This window comes from Sander lucioperca, chromosome 4 (assembly GCF_008315115.2).
Source record: "Sander lucioperca isolate FBNREF2018 chromosome 4, SLUC_FBN_1.2, whole genome shotgun sequence".
In the NCBI taxonomy this organism is placed as follows: Eukaryota; Metazoa; Chordata; class Actinopteri; order Perciformes; family Percidae; genus Sander; species Sander lucioperca.
In genome coordinates this window covers 17,223,363-17,244,622 of record NC_050176.1, presented here as the reverse complement: position 1 = coordinate 17,244,622, position 21,260 = coordinate 17,223,363, and the positions used below count along the sequence as shown (strand labels likewise).

Here is a 21,260-nt window from a genome sequence, read left to right as displayed (position 1 = left end):
CATATTGCTATCAGCCTCACAAATCCTGCATCAGTCAGTCTTTATTATTGGGAACATCAGGTTCCTGCATACCCTGTTGTTTCCTTAATCAGACTATTATCCTCAATCTGTGAATCCACAGCAGGGCAGTTGTTTGTGTGCCTGTAAACCAACCCAATCTTTCATCTGTCTCTGTTGAACTTGCTGTTGTACACCCTCTCCCACCCAGCTCTCCTCCACTCTCCTCTACAGGCTTGATCACGCACACACAGCTTCTGGCTCTTTCTTTATTCAGCGCTTCCACTGCGTCCCTCCCCCACATTTCTCTCCCTATTTCTGTTTCTATTTCTTTCTCTCCCTCCCTCCTTCCTGGTCTAACTCTCATCTATGCAGCCACACATCCTCCTGCTGCACCACCACGCGCACTAACCTTCCTCTTCTTTTCTCACACTCGTACTTCCCCTTTAAGACTGCCCTTTCGCCCCCTTTTTCTCCCTCTAGCTGTTTCTTTTTTAGATTTTCGCCCTCTACATGTCTAATCACTGTCTCTTCACTCTCGTCTCTGCCTCTGATCACGCTCTCTCCTCGAGTGCCTCCAAACGACCTGTAATTAAAATCAGTTGCCGAGGCCGAACGAGCTGCGTTCAGGTGTCCGCCTCCTGTTCCCCTCCTGTTTGTCGGTGCGGAACTGAGAATCTGCAGCTGTTGCTCAACACATTACCGGCATCAAAATGCCTATTTGCCTTGTCGCATGACAGACGGGAGAGTTAAATGGATCAACCGCTGCAGTAATTGAATGTATGGTTGTAGAATTCCTCACTGTGGGTTGCTTTAAACCAACGGGGCCACTTCTCAGCATTGAGTATCCTGTTATGCATCACACAGCAACAATACTGGACACAAAGGCGCCATTCTCTGTGTCCATCAGGCCTTATTCTGTGCGTTCAGCAATAACCGCCTGGACCGTGGACTAATGCAAAGTCCATAATGCTTAACTAGAGCAAGAACTTTTCTAATGGCTTCCATCTTCCTGTTTCCTTAATAACAATGGTAGCCTCACAGACAATAGGAGTGTGTCAGCGAATCCTTCAGCCTTGTGTTTTTGGGTGTTGACCTTATTTAGCTAATCACACGCCTGCATGTACGTATGTTGTATGCTCGGGCTCTATTTACAAGTGAGCTATTTTGATTGGAGTGTCAACCAAGTGGAATGGACTGGTGTTTTGACCCTGCCGATTGACCAGATCGTTAGCCCGGCTGGTTGATTTTGTGAAATGTAATGCAGACTGCTTTCTATTTAAGAGGATGCAGCGGATTAAAGGGGGCAGCATAAAACAGATGAAAGGATGTGGCGTGTGCAAGCAGGTGCTCTCCTTACAAAGGCTCGTTCGCACTGTGGTGTGTGTTCCCATGGGGTAACAAACACACACAGAGAATCGGCATTAAACCCACTTGGGTCTGCTGCCATTTCATTTTCTCCCACACAGATAGACGCTGTGAAGCCTCTATGTTCAGTAGGTAGTGCTCATACCCGCACAGACCACTGTCACCCCACTAACTCGCCTATAGTCACACACACACACACACACACACACACACACACACACACACACACACACACAGACACACGTGCGCGCACACACACACACACACACACACACACACACACACACACACACACACGCACGCGCGCGCACACACACACACACACACACACACACACACACACAAGCAAAACTAATGACTTCAATACTTCAGGCACAAACAGAAGCGTTAGTCCTTGCAGCAAACAATTCTCAGTTCAGCAGGCACCCGAGAGGAAGAGAAGGAGGACAGGAAGGTGTGGAAGAAGTAGAAAAAAACAGAATTGGTGTTTTCATCCCGTCTTGAAAATAATGACACACCTGGGGAAAGCGTCGCAACAAGAAGAGCATCTTTGTTTACTGGCAAGATGATCTGCAGAGCCCTGTCATTACCGCTTGTGTTATGCAAACGCTGGCGTGAGTCAGCCATACAATCACAATGGAGAGCGGTAACGAGCTAACAGCAGACCAATTGTACCAGTTAGCCTTTTAGCTTCGGATAGAGTAGAAGTGAGTGGGCGTGGCAAAAAAAAAAACCAGGAGGATGGATGCTGCAAATGACTAAAGGAGTGAATCACTGCAGTGAGGATTGCTTTTTAAGAGAGCTGTGTTCATTAGCGGAGCTGCACAGTGATGTACGACATTGCAGGGGATTGTAGGGAATTGGAGAGATGGAATTTAAAGCCTTTGTAGTGGAGGGAAGTTTTCCCATAGGCCACAGATGTATAATTGGCTTACCTTTTTAATTTGGTGTTCAGTCAACAAGACTGGAGACTGTGGCGTCTGAACCGAGATCAGGGGGCTGCAGGGTGTCGTATTAGCTTTACAAGACAGAGAATATTCTGGAGATGAAAGGGGAGGAAACTGAACCCAGATCAGGGTCGGGAGGAAGCTGAGAAGATGGTGATGATTGCGATATATAGGAATATATATATATATATAGGAATTTCATTGTATGGTGCAACTCAAGACAATAATACTTTGATTCTTTAGTGAGGCTCAGACACTGACACTGCTTTTTATCCCTGAAAAATTAAATTTTAATAGCTGGCTTTTCAATAGCGGCCGGCTTCATAAGATATGTAACATGTCTTATATAAGACATGTATTGTCAGCTGACACGGCTGTACACGTGAGTTATATGTGAGGGATATGTTGTATAATGTTTCTCTTCATTTAAAATTCTTAAAGGATTTCAGCCGGATTTTCATTTCATGAAAAGATTGACAGGTCTCTCTTTTGACAAGATTCATTTTTAGATTGACTATTTTAAGCCTTCCTGTCTTTCAACCCTTTGAGCATGAAACTTCCTTCTTGACCTTCGAATTAGTAGTTTGACAAAATAATCTTAACACAAGGCCCAGCTCTCAAGCGCATCTCACAGTCTTCACAAGCAGCTGGAGTTTTCTCAGTTAGAGGTCGAGGTTGTTGAAGTATTACACGTTATGGTTGTTAAAGGTTTGTTTTAATCTATGTTGGGTGTGTACAAAATAACTTAAACAGGCTGATATATTTTAGCTTTTTTTAATCTATAAAAACCCCTTCAGTTACAAATGTAACTAGTCAAATATTACAGATAAGGCATTTGAAGTAACAGGAAGGATTTACAGTTTTTTTTATTTTTATGATGGACTACTATAGGAATTACAACTGCACAACATTCTCTACTTGTCAACAAACCACTGAGGCCAACAGACGATCACATAGTTATGTAAACAAAATAAAATATCTACAAGATGCAAGATTTTTAAAATATTGAGAGTTATTTATTTATGATCTCAACCCCATTTATTCGCTTGTTTTGGTTTTGGTTTGGTTTATTTATGGATATAGAAAGACAAAAGGATCCGAGGGATAACATGTAAAAGCGATGAACACTTTTTTTCCAACATGGTCCCTGATGGAAGAGAACAGGACATACAACACATGCAGACACGTACAGCCCTTCTAAGGCTAAAAAAAAGAAGAAAAAAAAAAACTACACATCAAAAGTACCAGATAAAACACCATGAGCTACAAAGCAATACATTTTCCCCTAATTATCTATTTTATTCCACAAGTAAACCCTAACTTTATGTTTAAAATCCCTTTTCGTTTCTGCCATTTTAATATTAACTGAAAGACTATTCCATAAAATAATTCCTGTATAAAAAAAGGATTTTCTTGCTTCACTATTCACACATGGCACCTTACATGCACGAACACTGGCCCTAGTCTCATGGGCATGTTGAGTGTGCACCATCAGAATCTGAAATCCCAAATACTTTGGGGCTACACCATTAATGATATTGTACATATGATTGAGTTTAAGTTGTTCAGCCCTAAGCTTTACAGGCAGACACTACACTCATTAATTCCAACACGATACCTGTTGTATGCTTTCAAACATATGAAAGTCTTCGGCTACATTTACAGTGCTACATTTTGGTTTTCAAGCGGAGTTTTGAGCCATAAGCAATCACCGTGCAAACAAGTGTTTTTAGCTCCAGTAGAAAAACTAATCTCTGTTTAAACTAACACGCCCAAACCGCATATCTCATCAGCATTCTCTTATACTGGGCATGTGCGTGCCGGGGTAAACAGGAGGTAGCATGTGTACTCCGCCCGTTGCTGGTAGTTGCCATGGTAACGTTAGTAGGTTAGTCTCAGTGAATGAGACGTCATGACCGATAAGACCCAATCAGGTGTTGCCAAAGATCTCCGTTTGCGGCCGTTGAGACTTCAACACAACCTAGGAGATTCCAAAGCAAAACGGGGTGTGAAGTGTTTTTAAAATTATCCGGTTTAGGGGCTCTGAAATCCAGAGCAGTGTTAATGCGAGGTGTTAATATAGCAAAAGATATTCGTTCTAAACCAAAATGTAGCAATGTAAATGTAGCCTTCATCAGCGGATTGAGTTTGCTTCATTTGTCATGGAACTTCTCACCCATGTTGACTCAAAAAGTTGAGCTTGAGTAACTAAGTGGACCTTTAGTTAAGATTGTTTTATGCACCGAATCCTGCACTGAACAGATGAATCCACACACTAAAGCCAGTAACATCACCCAGACAACAAAACTGCCTGAAGTACAATTAGTATCCCTGTTATTACTGCTGCTAAATAAGATAATAATAAATCATAGCTATAACCTGAGAGCTTTTTGAACACATGAACGTTCAGTCAATAGAAGTGAAACCATAGCAGTCTACAAGAACATGACATGACATTTAAATTGGAGTAAAGTGACTGAGGAGGAGAAAGAGGAGGACAGTGTGCCATTATGGTAAAAGCCATCTTTTCTAGAATGAGGCATTGCCGAGATGGAGCAATGGAAAAAAAAAAACGAATTAACAGAGGAAATGGTACAGTTCAGCTGAGGCAGGATTAGGATCTGGACATGTCTTCATGGCGTCTGTATACTGCGGGTGTCAGAATGTTTTAAAAAGAGAAAGTTGCAATGAAAGGAAGGAAGGAAGTGAAGAAAGAATGGCTGAATAAGCCTTGATAGAGGAAAGGAGAGAGTCCAGCTGAGCGAGGCTGTATTGTCCCAGAGGTACAATGACTACTTTTACCATTACTACTACTGCTGAAATACTATGTGTTCTTCAGTTCCTAATAGTATAGTCATTCTTCTACCACTAGTGCTGCTGCTGCTGCTGCTGCTAGTATTCACATATTTACTAGTAATGATAAGAATATGTTGGGATTATATTGTGTTTGGTGTGGTCGCAATATTTCTTAATGGGAGTTTATTGCCGTTAAAGGGCCAGTCCACCTTTTTTACATGTCAAAGTCTGTTAACTATTCATGGCTAGTAGTCAACCTGAAACACTTGTATAATGTCTTATGTGGCTATGGAGTGTCAGAAAATGACCTGGAATGACTTTACTCAGCCTGTTCTCATGAACCATTCGTACAAAAAGCAATGAAAAGTTAAGCACTGTAATTTGTAAGCATTCCACGTTTATTTTTTTTGCTGTATGCACCACATTGACAGCCGATGTATAAGAACGCAGCTGGCCGCGTACGGATGTGGTCTGGGGAGGATGGGTGGGCGTTAAAACACAGGACTTTCCAACCAGGGATCGGAGTTAGCTTCCCGGGGGAAACTAAAGAGTTTCACCCAGGAAATGCGTGTTTCTTGGGAGTGTTTTAATCCAAACCACAATCTTTTTCATTTCCGTTTTGGTCATATGTTGTGGACTAAATTTAACTGTAATCTCCACCGAAATGAGCGGCAGATCGCGGTGCTCTGTACCCGGCTCAAAGTCACCCATTTTCGCCTAAACACATCTACTAACTGCCGCTGATACGACTGAGCTGTGATGGAAATTCATAGCCCGCGTCGCAAAGCTCTGTACCGGCTTAAACAACTAGCAACTGCCGCTCGGCACAATGGAGTTCGTAGCCAGCCATCGCCACGTGACCTGGTGGTCTTCTAATTTGTGGTCTTCTAATTTCGTAGGATATCATACGTTTTGGTGCGCATACATTTTCATACAATATCATACGGACCCGTTCATGACAATGTGTTTCTTTACTCAGGTATCTCAGGTTGACTTTTTGATTAAAAGCCTAGTTAGAAACGAGGGGCAAAGAGCTTTAAAAATCCAAGAAAGAGCAAGGCAGCAAGAGTCTTCACGAAAGATGCTATGGAGTTACTTTACGGGAATCACAGGTTTTTGGAGATTAACCCATGCTAGGGACTAAAAGCTTGAATATCTTGTTTTTTTAAACCTGTTTTGTGGTATGAGTCCACCAATTTTATGGAAGTGCAAACATAAATCTCTTGAGTACCTCTTAACACATTTGTTGTTTTTACTGTGCATATTTCTTAATATGGACCCCAGGAAGAGTGGATGTTGCGGAGAATGAACTAACTTGGATCCAAATAAATAATGAGCAATCAAATAGACAACAGTTACAGTCCACTCTGGGCAAGGAAATGGGCCTGTAATTATAACACACCCAGTCGACCACGTATTGCCATTTTCAAAAGATGCCAGAATAAAGTGGTGATGTGCGTTGTTCGCTTTCAGTAAAAATCCATTCAGTGGTTCTTGTGACAGATTGACGGCTACATGGACCAAAAGATGATAGGCAAGAATCGAAGCTTAGTCATCATGGCAAGGCAAGTTACTTACTTAATTATATAACATACACAAGTGCTTTATATAAGACATATTACATATTTAATATCAGAAATGCAACACACTGTAAGATGCTTGAAACAAAAGGACATACATGATCTTAAAAGAAATAAAGATAAAAACAAATGAAAAGCAGATAAGCTTGATAATGATGAATCTTCTAAGTTTTAATGTACAGTGGAGAATATATACATTTTGAACCTGGTTGTTAAGCTGGCCTCAGTCCTGTTGTCACCCTTGTGAACACATTCTCTATGTTCAGAACATCTTCATTCAGTGAAATACGCTGAGCTGCTGCTCACAGCTGCTCGGCCTCTGGAGAGGTAGCAGTAGATGGGAATGGATAGATGGGGAGAGGCAGTGTAATGTACCATGGAACACTTGTCTCTACCTTGAGAGTGAACAGGGGGGGGAGAAAGACCTCACGGGCCGCTACAGAGCTGAATTATAGATGAGCTCGCAGGAATGGAGGCACTCTGCCGGCTTTTCCCATCCACACACACAAAATCACACGTACTACACCTAAACAATATTCCGCACACGCACCAAGTCTCTCAGAGGCAGCACACATTCACACTGCAGCTCCAGCCCTCCAATCCGCCAGATTTCAATCCTTTAGGCCGGATATCCGTTGCCTTGGGCTTCCTTTGTGTTGGCTTTTTAAACTTTAAAATTTTGCAGCGGCACTGTGGCTTTTCTCAGGTGCTTAGCACCGCCCAAGACGATTGTGATTGGTTTAAAGAAATGCCAATAATAATCAGAGCACGTTTTCCTCCCATCCCCGAATGTGGAGTAGCCAGACCCACCTCCAACGCGCTTTGGAGGAGGGTCTGGCAAAGCCAGACTATGTACACCTAAAACCCCCATCTTAACATACACACAGTTTCACACTCACAGAAGCACGCACACACACACACACACACACACACTTTTTGAGGCCTCACCGTGGCTGCATTATTGAAACCCACTTAGCACGCTGTCTTTCTCCTGACATCTGACTCACCAAACGAGTGACCCGTAAACCGAGAGAAGAAGAGCTGGATTCCCTGATTCTGCTGCAAATGAGACAAGAGAAGAATAAAGGCTACTCTGATATTCTGCAGTTAGAGCGGGACAAGAGAGGAAGAGCTGGTCTCTGGTGCTGCAGTTGAAAAAATAAAGAGAGGGAAAAAGACTTTTGCCGGAGGAATGAGACAAGAAGAGCTAGTAGTCAAATCTACTAATTCTAATAAGGTTTTGAGCAACAAAATGCCAAAATAAAGTATTCTCAAAAATGACAAAACTCATACTAAAATCACCTGTGTGGTCACTTTTGTTCCACAATGCAATTACAGCAGAAAAGAGTATCCAAAGTAAAACCCTCAAGTTCTGTGATGTCCCCCAGGCCCAGAAAGACAGGAAGAAGAATTTTTTCATTAATCCCAATCCCCATAAATTTTTTCACTTCATGTCATTTACACACACACACACAGGCCTGAAATACACACACACACACACACACACGCAAGACCTATAGACAAGCAGTTGGGAGAGAGAAGTTAGTGATGCAGCTGCCCATGGTCAGGCAGTTGGCGGTTGTTCCCTATGAAACATCCATCGAAAAGCAACAGGTCAAAGCATCACATAGCATACATTAAAAAAAAACTTATCACAATTTGAACCGATAAAATAGGTCCAGTGTCGCTTCAAAACCACCAGTCAAGCATATGGGCAAGTGGGGAATGACACTAATACACCTCCATTATGGGCATGGAAGTAGGAAGTGATAGAAACTTTTAGTAGGAAGTGATTGAAATTTTTAGCATACGCGCTAAGTGAAAGGCTTTCATCGGCATCAATGGGCCGCTATTTATGACTACCTTATCCTGTTTAAATACACCCACTGGAGCCGGTCACAGCTTTAAAATAACATATGCTCAAAAATGCCTAAACGCATACTAAAGTCAAGTTTTGGCTGCAATATTCATGGGTGCTTTTATACAAATCAATCAACATATGAATCGCAACAGAGAACAACAACCTTAACAAGCCTCTAGTTTGTGTGTAAACTTTGGGTTATATGATGCACAACCCCACACTACCACCACCATACCACCACACAAAGAAATTCATCAAAAGCATCAGCTCATAGCATCACATATATATTCAAACACATCTTAACACAATTTCAACCAATAGAGTAGGTCAGGTACAACACGCATGGCAGTCAGATCTAGGAAAAAAAACTCTAATGAACATGCATTATGGAAGCCAAAAAAACTTCATCAGCTTACAGTATGCGCTTGGCATGAATGGGCAGCCATGTTTGGATACCTTATCCAGCGCTAAACAAATCCATGGGAGCCCATGTCGCGAATTCCAAAAAAGTGAATTCCTGAAAACAACTGTTTGTGAAGTCACCAATTTTTAAATTACCTGTAGCTTTCAACACTAGCAGTTTGATTAGCATCTGTCAGTGAGCGCCTTGAATCATATCCTGTTGGCAAATTGTCAAAGTGCATTCATTTTTATATGACTGCCATAATAGTGCAGTTTTTTTTGTTTTTGTTTTTTTTACTTTGGTAGGCCGAAAGAGTTAATCTTTTTCTGCTTTTAGCTAACTTAAGCTTAACTTTGGTTGGAGGGAAGAACTACTGAAAGAAAAGGAGAAGTTTTGAAAGGCTGTCCCACTTCCTCAAGGGACAAAAAAATAAAAAGGCACCGGTGAATTAAAATAATGCCACAAGATGAACAGCAGCAAAAAGGTAGTTTGTTTTTGCGCGATTGCCAAGTTATTAGTGAAACTCATCGGGAATTTCCAGTCATGCTTTGTGTGTGGTTACATCAAAGTGTATATATGCACACATTTGGCGCATTTGTTGGAGAAAAAATGGGACAATGTAAGTAAGTTAGTGGTAAGGTGCTAGTGACTGCTTGGGTGAAGTATCATCTTCTCACAATCTTCCCACGGAAACATGCTTGTTTGCAAATCGAAGAACTACATATAAGAAAGTTACTGTAGTTGAGCAGGCATTAAAAGCAGGAACAAGAGGGGAAACTGCAGTCAGCGCTGGATGGTGAGAGATTTACTTTTATACTCTAAGTGGAAGGATCAGCCCAATAAAACTTTATGGCTAAAGGGTTTCTGTCTGAAAGTCATTCATGTTGGTAGGAAGTTACCGCGCTCAAGATAAAAAATTTTTTTTAAAATCTCATATTCAGGTTCAACTTAATGCCAGTGCTTGTTTGTCAAATGAGGAGTTGCACTTTTCAAATTCAAGAAATAAAAGTCTGTATGAATGTGACCTTTTTTAGGTTTTAGCCCGTGTTAAAAGAAATACTTGTGGCTGCAGCTGATGATCATGTGGATTATGGATTAGTCCACCTTTTCTTTAATTCATTTATTAATCATTTTGTCATAAAAGAAGTCCAAAATAATGACAAATGTCATACATGTGTTATTTTGACTGACCTAAAGATATTAATTTCAAAGCTGTGGTCGGCAATTTATTTTTGGCGTCGTCGGGCAAAAGAAAAAAGGAGAGAATTGAATGAATTGCCATTGATTCATTTTCTGTCAAATTTACTTATCGACTCCATTTGATGGAAATGCGACTTTTCAGCTCGTAGTCGTGGTCTGGTTGCAATACCTACATAGGATGAACACATGCTGAGGTGCTTCCACAATAGCCACCACTTGATGCATCTGTGCATTATCTGCTTGGCAACAAAATTGTCCATTTTTTACCACATCTATCTGTATTTATTTCCTGAGATCAGGTGGAGGAGATGGACATTAAAGTGGGTTAAATTGCAGCCTCATCTGCCTCAACCCGACACCTTGTATACTGTGGGTTTACGATTACAGAGCTTGCTTTTCTGTTTCTGACCCTGAGCATGTAAAGGGATATGAGATAACAGGCCCTGGATGTGAATGTATATGCTCCCCTTATTCATCATCCCTCATGCTCCCAGATACTTCTGACACTCTTCTATTGTCTTTTGTGACAGTAAAACCCATTACGATAATGGATTTTTATTTCAAATGTCCCCATGTTCATGTCATGCTCTGTCCCCTGTAAACAAAAAGTAGCAAAGTAAAACTATGGAAGAGTAAGGACACAGTGTCTTGTTGACACTTTGATTGTGCCATACTTGTGATTCCGTGGTTGGAAGTTGGTCTCGCTAACTACTCCACCCAGTGTACTTTGTTTTGTTTTGATATCCCCCCCTGGGTTCTTGTTAGGTGAGGTCAACAGACTGGGCAGAGGCTGTTGATGGTGCTGAATAAGCCCAGGACACTTTGTAGTTCAGATGAGACGATATCAAACCCTTTCCCATGTGGAAAGGGTTTGTGAGTGCTGAAAGAGACGAAAAGGGGATTTAGCTTCTCATGGAGCATCGCCACACTCACAAACACACACTGAGCACAGCTTTTCGGCCTACAGTTCTAATAAAACAAAGGCCTTTAAGCACTTTGGAGAGGGAGTGTATCATTTATCATTCCACCTATGAAATAGTTTGGCTGACGTGGCAAGAAATATTAAAGCCACAAACCACCAAGTGTGAGATTGTGTGTGTTGAAGTGTGTCTCCCTCTGTGTGTGCAAACATTGTTCTAATTGTACACTTTTGCTGTAGTCGGGTCCAGGGCTGAATATTGAATCCCAGTCCTGTTTGCGTACTGACACAGTTATGTTTGTGTAGCAGGGCCTGGATAGTGTGTGTGATTCCACCTGCCATACATGTATATCTGGCAGAGTAGGTTTCGTGGCTCTTGGGTGCACCTCTCTTAATAGGTAAATGTCGCTGGTTGCTAAATGTGCGAGTTTATGAGAGAAATGCTTGAGGTAAGTTGTGCAACTCTGCACAAACGTAGCAAATACATATCATCATGCCCTCAGTATGAACGTGTTGTACTCCAAAGCTTTACAAATTAATAAAATGCACTTCTTAATGCTAAACTGGTCATACAATTGGAAATAGTGCACTTGGCAACCACGCTATAGCTAACTGGTGTGCTAATAACCTGTTTTTCAATAGTGTGCAGAGTCTGGGCTGACCGTGGCGAGCCAACTGTATGATTCTTCCTGCTCAGACAATAGATGGCAACACAGAAATAGACACAGGCCTCCTCACCCTCATTCTTCCACCAAACACAGCACAGAGTTAAAGGTCTGCTTAACTAGCTGGTTTCAGTGGTGACTGGCTGTGCTCAGTTAAATCAAGTTACATCTTTATATATTGAAAACTATATAGTACTGAAACTTGGCATCAAATGTACTTAATCTTTATTTTATGTGGCTATGGTTTTGTAACTTTGAAATGAGACAAACTGTTTTTTTAAATAAAATGTAATGATACAGAGGCTTCTGAGAAAAGGAGTGTTTGTGTTAACTGTTTTTGACTAAAGATATAATGTTTTCTTAAATTATTTTTGTAGTGTTTTGCACTACAATTTTGGTATTTGTTATTAATCAGATTTTTACCCCCTTTTTTTTAATCTAAAAGGTAAATGCACTATGTCGTCTGTGGCCATGACAACAGACAGAACCCCATGTGTCTGCCAGCCCCAGATTCAGTTCAATGTCAAATTGGTTCAACAGCAGCAGTAGTGCACACACACACAAACACACACACACACACACACACACACACACACACACACACACAGACACACACACACACACACACACACACACACACACACACACACACACACACACACACACACACACACGGTCAGACTGATGAAATTAGGAGCAGTTAACTGGGATAACTCCTCCCTGCACGTATTCTCTCTTGTGGTTGTTTATCACTCTGATTGGCCTCCGTGTCTCCAAACCAAATGTTTGGGCTACGTTCGCCAACCAGCGTTCTGGGCTTTTTTAAACTCTCCAGGGGTGCATGTGCTGTCCCAAAATGTCCCACAGAGGCAGAGTCAGGGGTGGAGAAAGAAAGAAAGCAAGAAAGATGGGGGAGTTTTGTGTAGGGGAAGAGGAGGGGTGTGAAATCTACAAGTAAGACCATGCTGATACGATAACTAAAAGTGTTGTAGGGGAGAGCGGCTATCGCTTTGCTCTCTTCAAATTAAAGCTTTCAGTTGTATAAACACAGGAACTCAAGCTGGCCTGAAAAAAACACACAAAAAAGTACTTTCTGAACATTTCCTCTTCCCTCAATTCAATGCATTCCAGACCTGAACACATGCCAGTAGACAATGGTGGTGGGTGTTTGCCTGGCTATTGGTTGGCCAGATTTTTAACAGACCAGTTTGTCCCAAAGTGCTTTTTACAGCAGAAAGTAATTTAGATTAAAATGAAGATAGAAAAAAGAGAGATGTCACAGCTTTAGTGCATGTGTATGTTTCCTGATGGCATTTTTGTGCCTTTGTGTCAGGATTAGCAGTTCAGCTTTTCTCTAAGTGTGATACTGAGAGTAGGACCTGTCAAAACCACAGACACGGAGTTCTATACAAATACACATACAATACAATACAATAATAGAATTATTTAGAACACACTTAATTATAATACATAATTCATTGCAATAATCCTTAATAACAAAAAGAAGTATATTGCGAAGTTGCAAGTTCATCTCTTTAACAACCACAGTTTAAGGCAAAGTGTGACACAGGAATATCTCTTCACAGCTGGTAATATGGCATACAGCTAAAATGTAATGTACATGTACACAAGAAAAAGCAAAGCAAATGTGCAGCTCAACTTATTCTAGATGTATGGTTTAGAAGGAAATACAAAAAGGTACTTGTAATGAATGTAAATGTCACGTTACTGAGATACCTATGGTGGTTAACACATTTTCCGGAGTTTTCACGCATAACTGGTTTTATCACATTTATCTTTTTTATCAAACAAAGAATATTTGACTTTAAAACTCCACCCTGTGCATTATCTGACAGGCAGCCTCGCAGGGGAGAGGAAGGTTGCAACAATAGACTGGCAACGACTGGTGACATGAGCACATTGGAATAATTTCTACAATCATGTCTTGGCTTAGAGGTACCTGGGCCTCCATGAATCCACAGCAAGCACGATGCCTGCGGTTGCTCTGTTTGTAAGTTTTTATATGTATATGGATTGGTGACGGGGTGTGTGGATTGGTGATGGGCAAAATGTTGTGGTAATGTTTTCCCTTTCTGTGATTTCTCTTTTATATTTGCAAAGAAACTCCTGTACACTGTCATATAAAGTTTAATAGTAGGCAACGTTTCGGTACTAGACCATCTCCAGTAGGGATGTCCAGATCCGATCACGTGATCGGAAATCAGGCCCGATCACGTGGTTTCAGACTCGATCGGAATCGGACGTTACCTCCCGATCATGACTTGGATATATATGTGTATATATTCTCATTATTTTTTAACACATCTATAGTTATGCGGTGGCACAGAGTTAGACCCTTTTGACTCCACACAGAAACAGCAACGCGTGCGGCATGACATCACTTTGTTGCAGAGACGCTATTGGTTAAATGCCGGCAAAGTAGAACACGGAAGCAGCTTGAAGCGGAAAGCGCGAGTATGTCTGCGGTCTGGAGGTATTATAAAGTTGAATTATTATAGAAGTATTGGATCGGGACTCGGTATCGGTAGATACTCAAAATCAAATGACTCGGACTCGAGGGCAAAAAAACCTGATCGGGACATCCCTAATCTCCAGGCAAATAAATTTGCCCTGCTTGTGCTCCTCCGACGCACCTGTCTCACTTTGTAGATGTGCAAAGTATTTTTCTGTACTGTCTTTTTTATATATAAAACATTTCAGTAGTGAATAAAAATGTTCTGCAAAAGGTCTAACCTTGTATGTATGTTAAAGCGGTTTGTTACTTTGTGACTTAGTTATTGTTTTGTTATTCTCCTTCCTTAAGAGTACCTGGTTTTAGAAACAGTAAGAAAACACAGCAACTGAATGTTCCAGATGTGTTCGGAATTCAAGTCGCCTGCACATACAGTACCTGTGGCCACCATTTCTGAAATGTCTTAAAGTTTTAACCTCTTAACTCCTTTAAACTATTGATCCAATTATTTCCCAGTTTGACATTCTACCTTTCTGATCCCCTAAGTTGTTGTATATACTTTCTCTTCTTGATGCACTTAAAGGACAAATCCTGGTGCAAAATGAACTTAGGGGTTAATAACACATGTGTACTGAGTCTACCGTTCTCTGGGATATGTTTTCATGCTAATCGAATGTGACCAGTTTTAGCGCAAACCGCTAATTCAATCAGGAGAGACTTCGTTGCAGATATGCAAATATTTATTGTAGATAAGCATGATATGAAATGTACATGAAATGTACAGTCTTTGGGGATTAGACTCCATCATTAAAAATATTTAAAGGGGTAGAGAAACAGACATATTCCCCCCCGATGGAGCCTAGACACTGGTGATGGCGGAGAGGGAAACCGGAGGCCGAATGAAGGACCTGAAGGACCCGGAAAGGGACACAGGTTGTTGTGGTTGACGACGCCCAGAGGTGGAAGGGGAGGAGGAGGGTTGCACGTTTGCCTGAGAAGACAAGGAGAGCAAGGAGAGAGACATTTAAAGCAGTATGTCATGCTGTGATTGGATCGTGAATTTTGTGGCCAATTCTGATTGGTTTACTGAAGAGTGACCGCCTCTTAACAGCTGAATATCTTTAGGGAGAGATAGTGGTGATTGCAGTAATTAGAAGTCTTCCTGAAAGAATTTGCGCTGAGCTTCATTTAGCTTATAACGCTAGCCTTCAGGGCAGAGGGTAAAGTAAAAAGAAATCGCTATTTCTACACCACTAACAAGGCTCAAAATAGCACCACACTTCCACGGTAGCATAATGAGGGTCCCTACATGTAAACCGAAGCATTGAGAACTTTGTAAGTGTTCAGACAGTTTATTAAAAAAGATAGTTTATAAAGACAGTACCGTTCACATATACAGGCAGATGCCATCTTGGGAAAACAGTCACGACCAGTCGAACGGCAAACGCCGTGCTTGAGCTATGTTACTGGTTACTGGTTGCACGGCGTTCGTGACTGTTGTCCCAGTTTGCGCTAAAACTGGTCACATTCGATTAGCATGAAAACAAATCCCAGAGAACTGTCGACTTGGTACACATGTTATTAAGCCCTAGGTTCATTTTGCGCCGGATTTGTCCTTTAATATCACAGTAGTTCAGGTGGGTTCAAAAGTTGTTTTACAGTCACATGTACCATATATATTCCCATCATATATTTTCACAACCTGTCTCGTTAAACCAATTCAATCAGGTTTGCCGTTTCGTTTGGTATACTCTAGTCTATATCGACGAAGTTTCCTTTCCGCGATTGCTCTTGTGCCGCCAGATGTCATTTTGGCCGAATGTCCCTCACCTTCCGCTTTCTTTGTGTTGTAATTCTAAACTCCGGTGGATTTATGAGGACTATGGTTAACTGCTCCTCAGATCTCTGCAGGGTAAATCCAGACAGCTAGCTAGACTATCTGTCCAATCTGAGTTTTCTGTTGCACGACTAAAACAACTTTTGAACGTAAACATGTTCCACCAAAACAAGTTCCTTCTCAAGGCTATTTCGCACAGGCAATGTTGCTCCATCCAGTGCTTAGCGCCGCCCAAGACGATTGTGATTGGTTAAAAGAAATGCCATTAAACCAGAACACGTTTTTCTGGCAATGCAAGACTAGGTATACTCCAACTCTCACACTGCTTCTCAATTCTCTTGCACTACCTGCTTCTACATAACGCTAGCGCCCACTTTCAGAATTAGCATTTATGGGTGCTTTTGGGAGATTTCTTTCTGTGCGGGCGCCTGGTTAGCTCACCTGGTAGGGCAGCCAGGCGCCCATATATAGAGGTTTACTCCTCGACGCAGAGGCTGCAGGTTCGACTCCGGTATGTGGCCCTTTGCTGCATGTCGTTCCCCCTTTCTCTCCCTTTTCAAGTCTAAGCTGTCCTATACAAATAAAGGCCTAAAATGCCAAAAAATAATCTTTAGATTTCTTTCTGTGTGCTCATTCTCTCATGTTCATTGTCTCAGCGGATGTCTGTGTCAAGCTTCCTGAGCTTGCTTTATTACAACACAGCACACGAGCAGAGCCAAAGCACCAAATTCAAAACTGTATCGTGGTAAAATAATTTATTTTCTTACCCCTTAAACATCTGCTAAATGTACCTGAACATTTGATTTTGCAGTCTGAAAAAAATAGCCTTGCTAGCATAGAAACGCTGTTTATCATTCCCACATGCAACAGATGATACCACTTAAATTCCACAGATTTCTTTTTTGCCCTCTGGTAGTTTGAGAATCTACTGTCCTAAATATTTGCGTCTTAAAGGAATCCATAGGATTGTTAAAAGATTGGGGCGTCATGCCATTTTCTTTTTTCACAGCATCTGTAAAAAAAATAGAGGCTATTTTTGTGCACTAATCTGTGACTCTTCATCATGTCATCCCCACATATGACATTCAGCATCTCTGGACATGCATGAGTGAAATGTATTAAAATATTTTGGGTGAAGAAGAACAAAAAAACAAAAAAACTTTTGTTTCCATCTCTGTCACCATTGCTTTCAATTTCTCTGTGTATTGTGGGAGAAAGAGGGATGAGTCTCTTATTCACCCCTCACTTCCTCCTCTTTGTCTTTTATGGCGAGCTGTGTGGGAGACAGGGAAGAGCGGCGTGAAAGAGGGAGTGAAAGTGAAAGGGAATTGAAGATGACAGATAATAGTGTAGAATTGAAAGAGTTGCAGAGAGGATGTGGCAGTGGGAGATGAGGTGGCGCAGTGCTTCAGTAATACACCAAACACCACCGGCTTCCACATCATCTCCTCTTTTCCTCTGACTTCTACTTCTTTTCCCCCTTCTGCTCTCATCGCCTCTTCTCTCTTATACCCCATCTCTCTCTCTTCTCTTCCATGTATGATTGTGCTCATATCAACCAAGGTATTATGTATGCTTCATTTATATTTAGAAAAAAGGCAGTATAGCATCTCAGTGAGGAGACACTAAGTATAGTGAGTATAACACTGCCAGAGCTGCAGTCGTGGGAGCGTGGGACAGATCTTAATCCCACCACATGACCTGAAAAGAGCATCAGCATCTCATTTAGGATTGCTTACATTTTCTTTTTATACTGGGACTGATAACCGTTTATTAAAAATACACTGTCGAGGACTCTCCTGGGTGAGCTATACAGGTGGCCCCGATAATCAATAATTAAAGATTAAAGATTATGGCCGTGGTTGATGAAGTGAAATTTGTTTTAGTCATAGTTTTTAACGAGAGCTTCCCAAACCTTTGATGTGAAATATGAGTTAATGTGATACACTTTGAATCAATCTGACAGCAGCCAATCAGGCTGTGCAACAGGAGGGAAAGCTGTGATTGGCTGTGCAGATCAGCAGAGAGACAAATGATGACTTGTTTGAAACACAAAGTGTAGGACTTGACTTTTTAATGTTCAGTGTAGTTTATTTTGAACATGTTAAAGAATAATGACTTGAGTCTTGACTTGGGGCTTACCTGACCTGACCTGACTCAGGACTTGCAAAGCAATGACTTTGTCCCGTCTCTGATAATTCATTTTCAGGTTGTAGACCTAGGACTTAGACACAGCTTAAGATCCATGTGCAGACTGGCATGATTACACTCTTTATGTGCTTGTGTTAAGATGTTAACACAAACCTTTTTGAGATACTGTAATGGTTTAGTCTCACAATGTTCTGGTAATGCAGCACATGAATGTCAAATGTTTCATCCTCACACACGCTCCTCTGGGCTCCCACTCATGCCCCATTCATTCTTTTCCTCCCTCCACTGTGTCCTCCCCCATCTTCAACCATACCTCACTCCTCCCCTGCCCTTCTTCACTGTCCTCTTCCCTCTCTGCCTTTCCTTTCATATCCTGTAGTGGAGACCCTCAGGGAGTCTGTGCTGAACAAGCTACTTCAGACTCATGATTGCTGGGAGGTCACTGGCACAGTTGTCTCCTTTTTCTCCCCCCTACCTCAGTGTTTTTTTTTTTCTTCTCCCCTGCACATTGTATGCTTAATGTGTCCAGATGTCCAACATTTTTTTGAAGATGGATTAAAGTGGAAGACTAAATCTTGCTGCGTGAGCATTGAGTTTCCCCGTTCTTTGACCGTACTGCCTGAGCGAGGCTAAAAAAGAAAAATCCCACTCAAAGCCAAAACAGACGCTCACGTTGAGATGCTTTGAGTCCACTTTATTGCTCTTTCAATCCATTTTTCATTGTGACAGAGAGAAAAAAGTAGATGAAATGGTTTAGGCAGATGGTAGAAACAGGGCTAGATTAGGATTATCTGTAATTGGTCTGTGTCACCTTGTATTTTTGAACATTATAATCATCGTTATAAAAGATTATACGATATTTTATGAATGATCTGATGCACATTTCCACAAGTCGTCTGTGACAAGCCACAAGCCAGTATGAAGAATGATGCAATGACAATGTTGATTTTTCTCTTATTTCAGTTCACTCTTTTCCATGTATGCTTCACTCTTTTCCTCTGTTTTGTATCGTCTTTAATAAAAAGCTACAGAATGGAAAATTAATCAAATCATTTAATCAACATGGTCATCAGCATAAATACATACAGCTCACTGGGCAGAACAGGCTTTTGATTCTCACTGTGGCCAATAATGCTTGTATTAGCACTTTTTTCAGCATTTTCAATTGAATAAACTTCAGCTTCAAACCTGAATTAAGGGATTGGCCATTGGAGGACAGTCCAACCAATTTCAAAGGAACATGCCGACCTATTGGGACTAGTGGTGATGTCCAATATTTTGGTTTCAACCAACTACTGATGGAAAATGGGTCCCTTTAGCTCCTAATTGATCCACTGTGCTCACCAATTAGCTGCTAACATTTACCGTGAAGTTGCAAGCTGTAAAACCTAAACAATGAGATGAAAGACGCTAAAAAAGCGCAATAGAGCCGAGGGGAACTTTAAGTCGGTCCTATAATTAACCTCTATTGGTTTGTCACTACGAGCGACACCTTTCAGGTTACACAAAATATAATGAACGTCTTTTACTGTCTCAAACATCTGAAAATCCAGACTCACGTGGAATCATCCATAATCAACTCGAGCTAACTCCGTCATCCATTTACAAAGAACAAAGAGCCTAGAGCCCCAATGTCCTTCGCATCTAAAAATCAATTAGAACTTCATCGTTGTTTTTTTCTTCCTTTTTAATTAGCAAGTATGTTTATGCCTCTTCAGCTACACTTTCTTCTTTCTTTTATTTACAGGAGAAAACAAGATTGAGTGGAAAAACGTTGAGCATTGTCGCTCTCATGCTAGCTTGATGGGTAGAAGGCAGGTTCATGCACTTGATGCAAACACTTTCCTCCTGTAATTTGGACTATTGCTCTTACCAAAGCCAGGTGGTGTTGATTTTGATTTATTTGTTGTCCTTGTTAACAACCCAGACTACTACGGACTTTATTTTTAACAACCCATTACTTTGAAGTTAATTGCGGTTCGCCCACAGTGGAAGATAGTGCAGATGGGAATAAAGAGATTATTCCAAAACGGAAATTGCTTTCTGATGTTGTTAGTTGGACTCATGTTTTTTTCATTTCTCTCCATTCCACCTCCCCTCCTTTATCTATGTCCAGGATGAAAATGCGGCGGCACAGGGTGTTCTTGTTCTGCACAGTGGGCCTGTGCGTCATCTCCTTCCTCCACTACTACAAGGCCCTCCACTACGTCTCCCTGCTGCGCGAGCTCTCCGCCCCGTACCCCAACATCAAGTCCTTCATCATGGTCACTGGCTTCTTCTGGAGGGAGAAAGGTGCAGGCACCACCCCGCTAAGCCCCGCCTCCCCTGAAGAGGCCCCTCCCTTACCTGTTCTCCGTCCGTCAGACCCCAAAGCTAGAGCCGTGGTGGGCGCTGGGGAAGGTGGAGGGGGAGGAGGAGGAGGGATGGGCCTGGGGATTGGGGGAATCGTGGTTGGAGGTGCTGGGATTGTTGGCAACGCGGGCCTGGAGATGAATATAAGAGGGGAACCAGCGCCCCCTCACCCTTGGGAGAAACAGGTGGAGCACCAGAGGGGAGACACTCTGAATGAGGTGAGTAAAACTGTACTCTAACATTATTATAAAAAACTAAGAGATGTGAAACAAATTTTACTCGTTGTCAATTTACATGATGATAATTCTAAAAACTAGGCTTTAATATTTTGATAATGTGATCTAAATCTGCAAACAAGCTTTCTTAGAAGCTCTCTCTAAAGGTCAGTGCTTTTGCAGTGTGGAGTTTGTTTTTATTAACATGCCTACTATACCACTGGTAGGTTCTGTGCTAATCATACAAGTTCTTCATCTCCTTTCCATTATACAGTGTCTTCTGTTATTTGTGCACCTGCACAGTGCATATAATATGAAAAATGAAGAACACCATTCAAAGACTAAGTTAGATAAATCCTCACAGAAAACATGAAGTTCTCTTTTCTTGTGTCACACATTGTTTTTTAGGTATTTCACTGTGCACACGTTGAGTGTGTTTGTAATAATATCCACATACAGTACAGACAATATTTTGTCCAGGATGTACAGACAATCT

At 41.5% G+C, this 21,260-nt stretch overlaps 1 protein-coding gene across 4 annotated transcripts in view; it reads left to right on the top strand.

Moving 5' to 3' along the window:
- Nucleotides 1–21,260, top strand: part of mgat3b (beta-1,4-mannosyl-glycoprotein 4-beta-N-acetylglucosaminyltransferase b) — a 92,371-nt gene that overhangs the window by 52,937 nt on the left and 18,174 nt on the right. For 2 of the 4 annotated variants that reach the window (XM_031288991.2, XM_031288990.2), the window contains exons 2-3: nucleotides 13,593–13,747; nucleotides 20,314–20,767. In XM_031288991.2, the coding sequence (XP_031144851.1) occupies nucleotides 13,677–13,747; nucleotides 20,314–20,767 (525 nt within the window). In that variant the 5' untranslated portion in view covers nucleotides 13,593–13,676. The remainder of the gene's footprint in view (nucleotides 1–13,592; nucleotides 13,748–20,313; nucleotides 20,768–21,260) is intronic. The other 2 variants (XM_031288993.2, XM_031288992.2) reach the window with 1 other exon arrangement.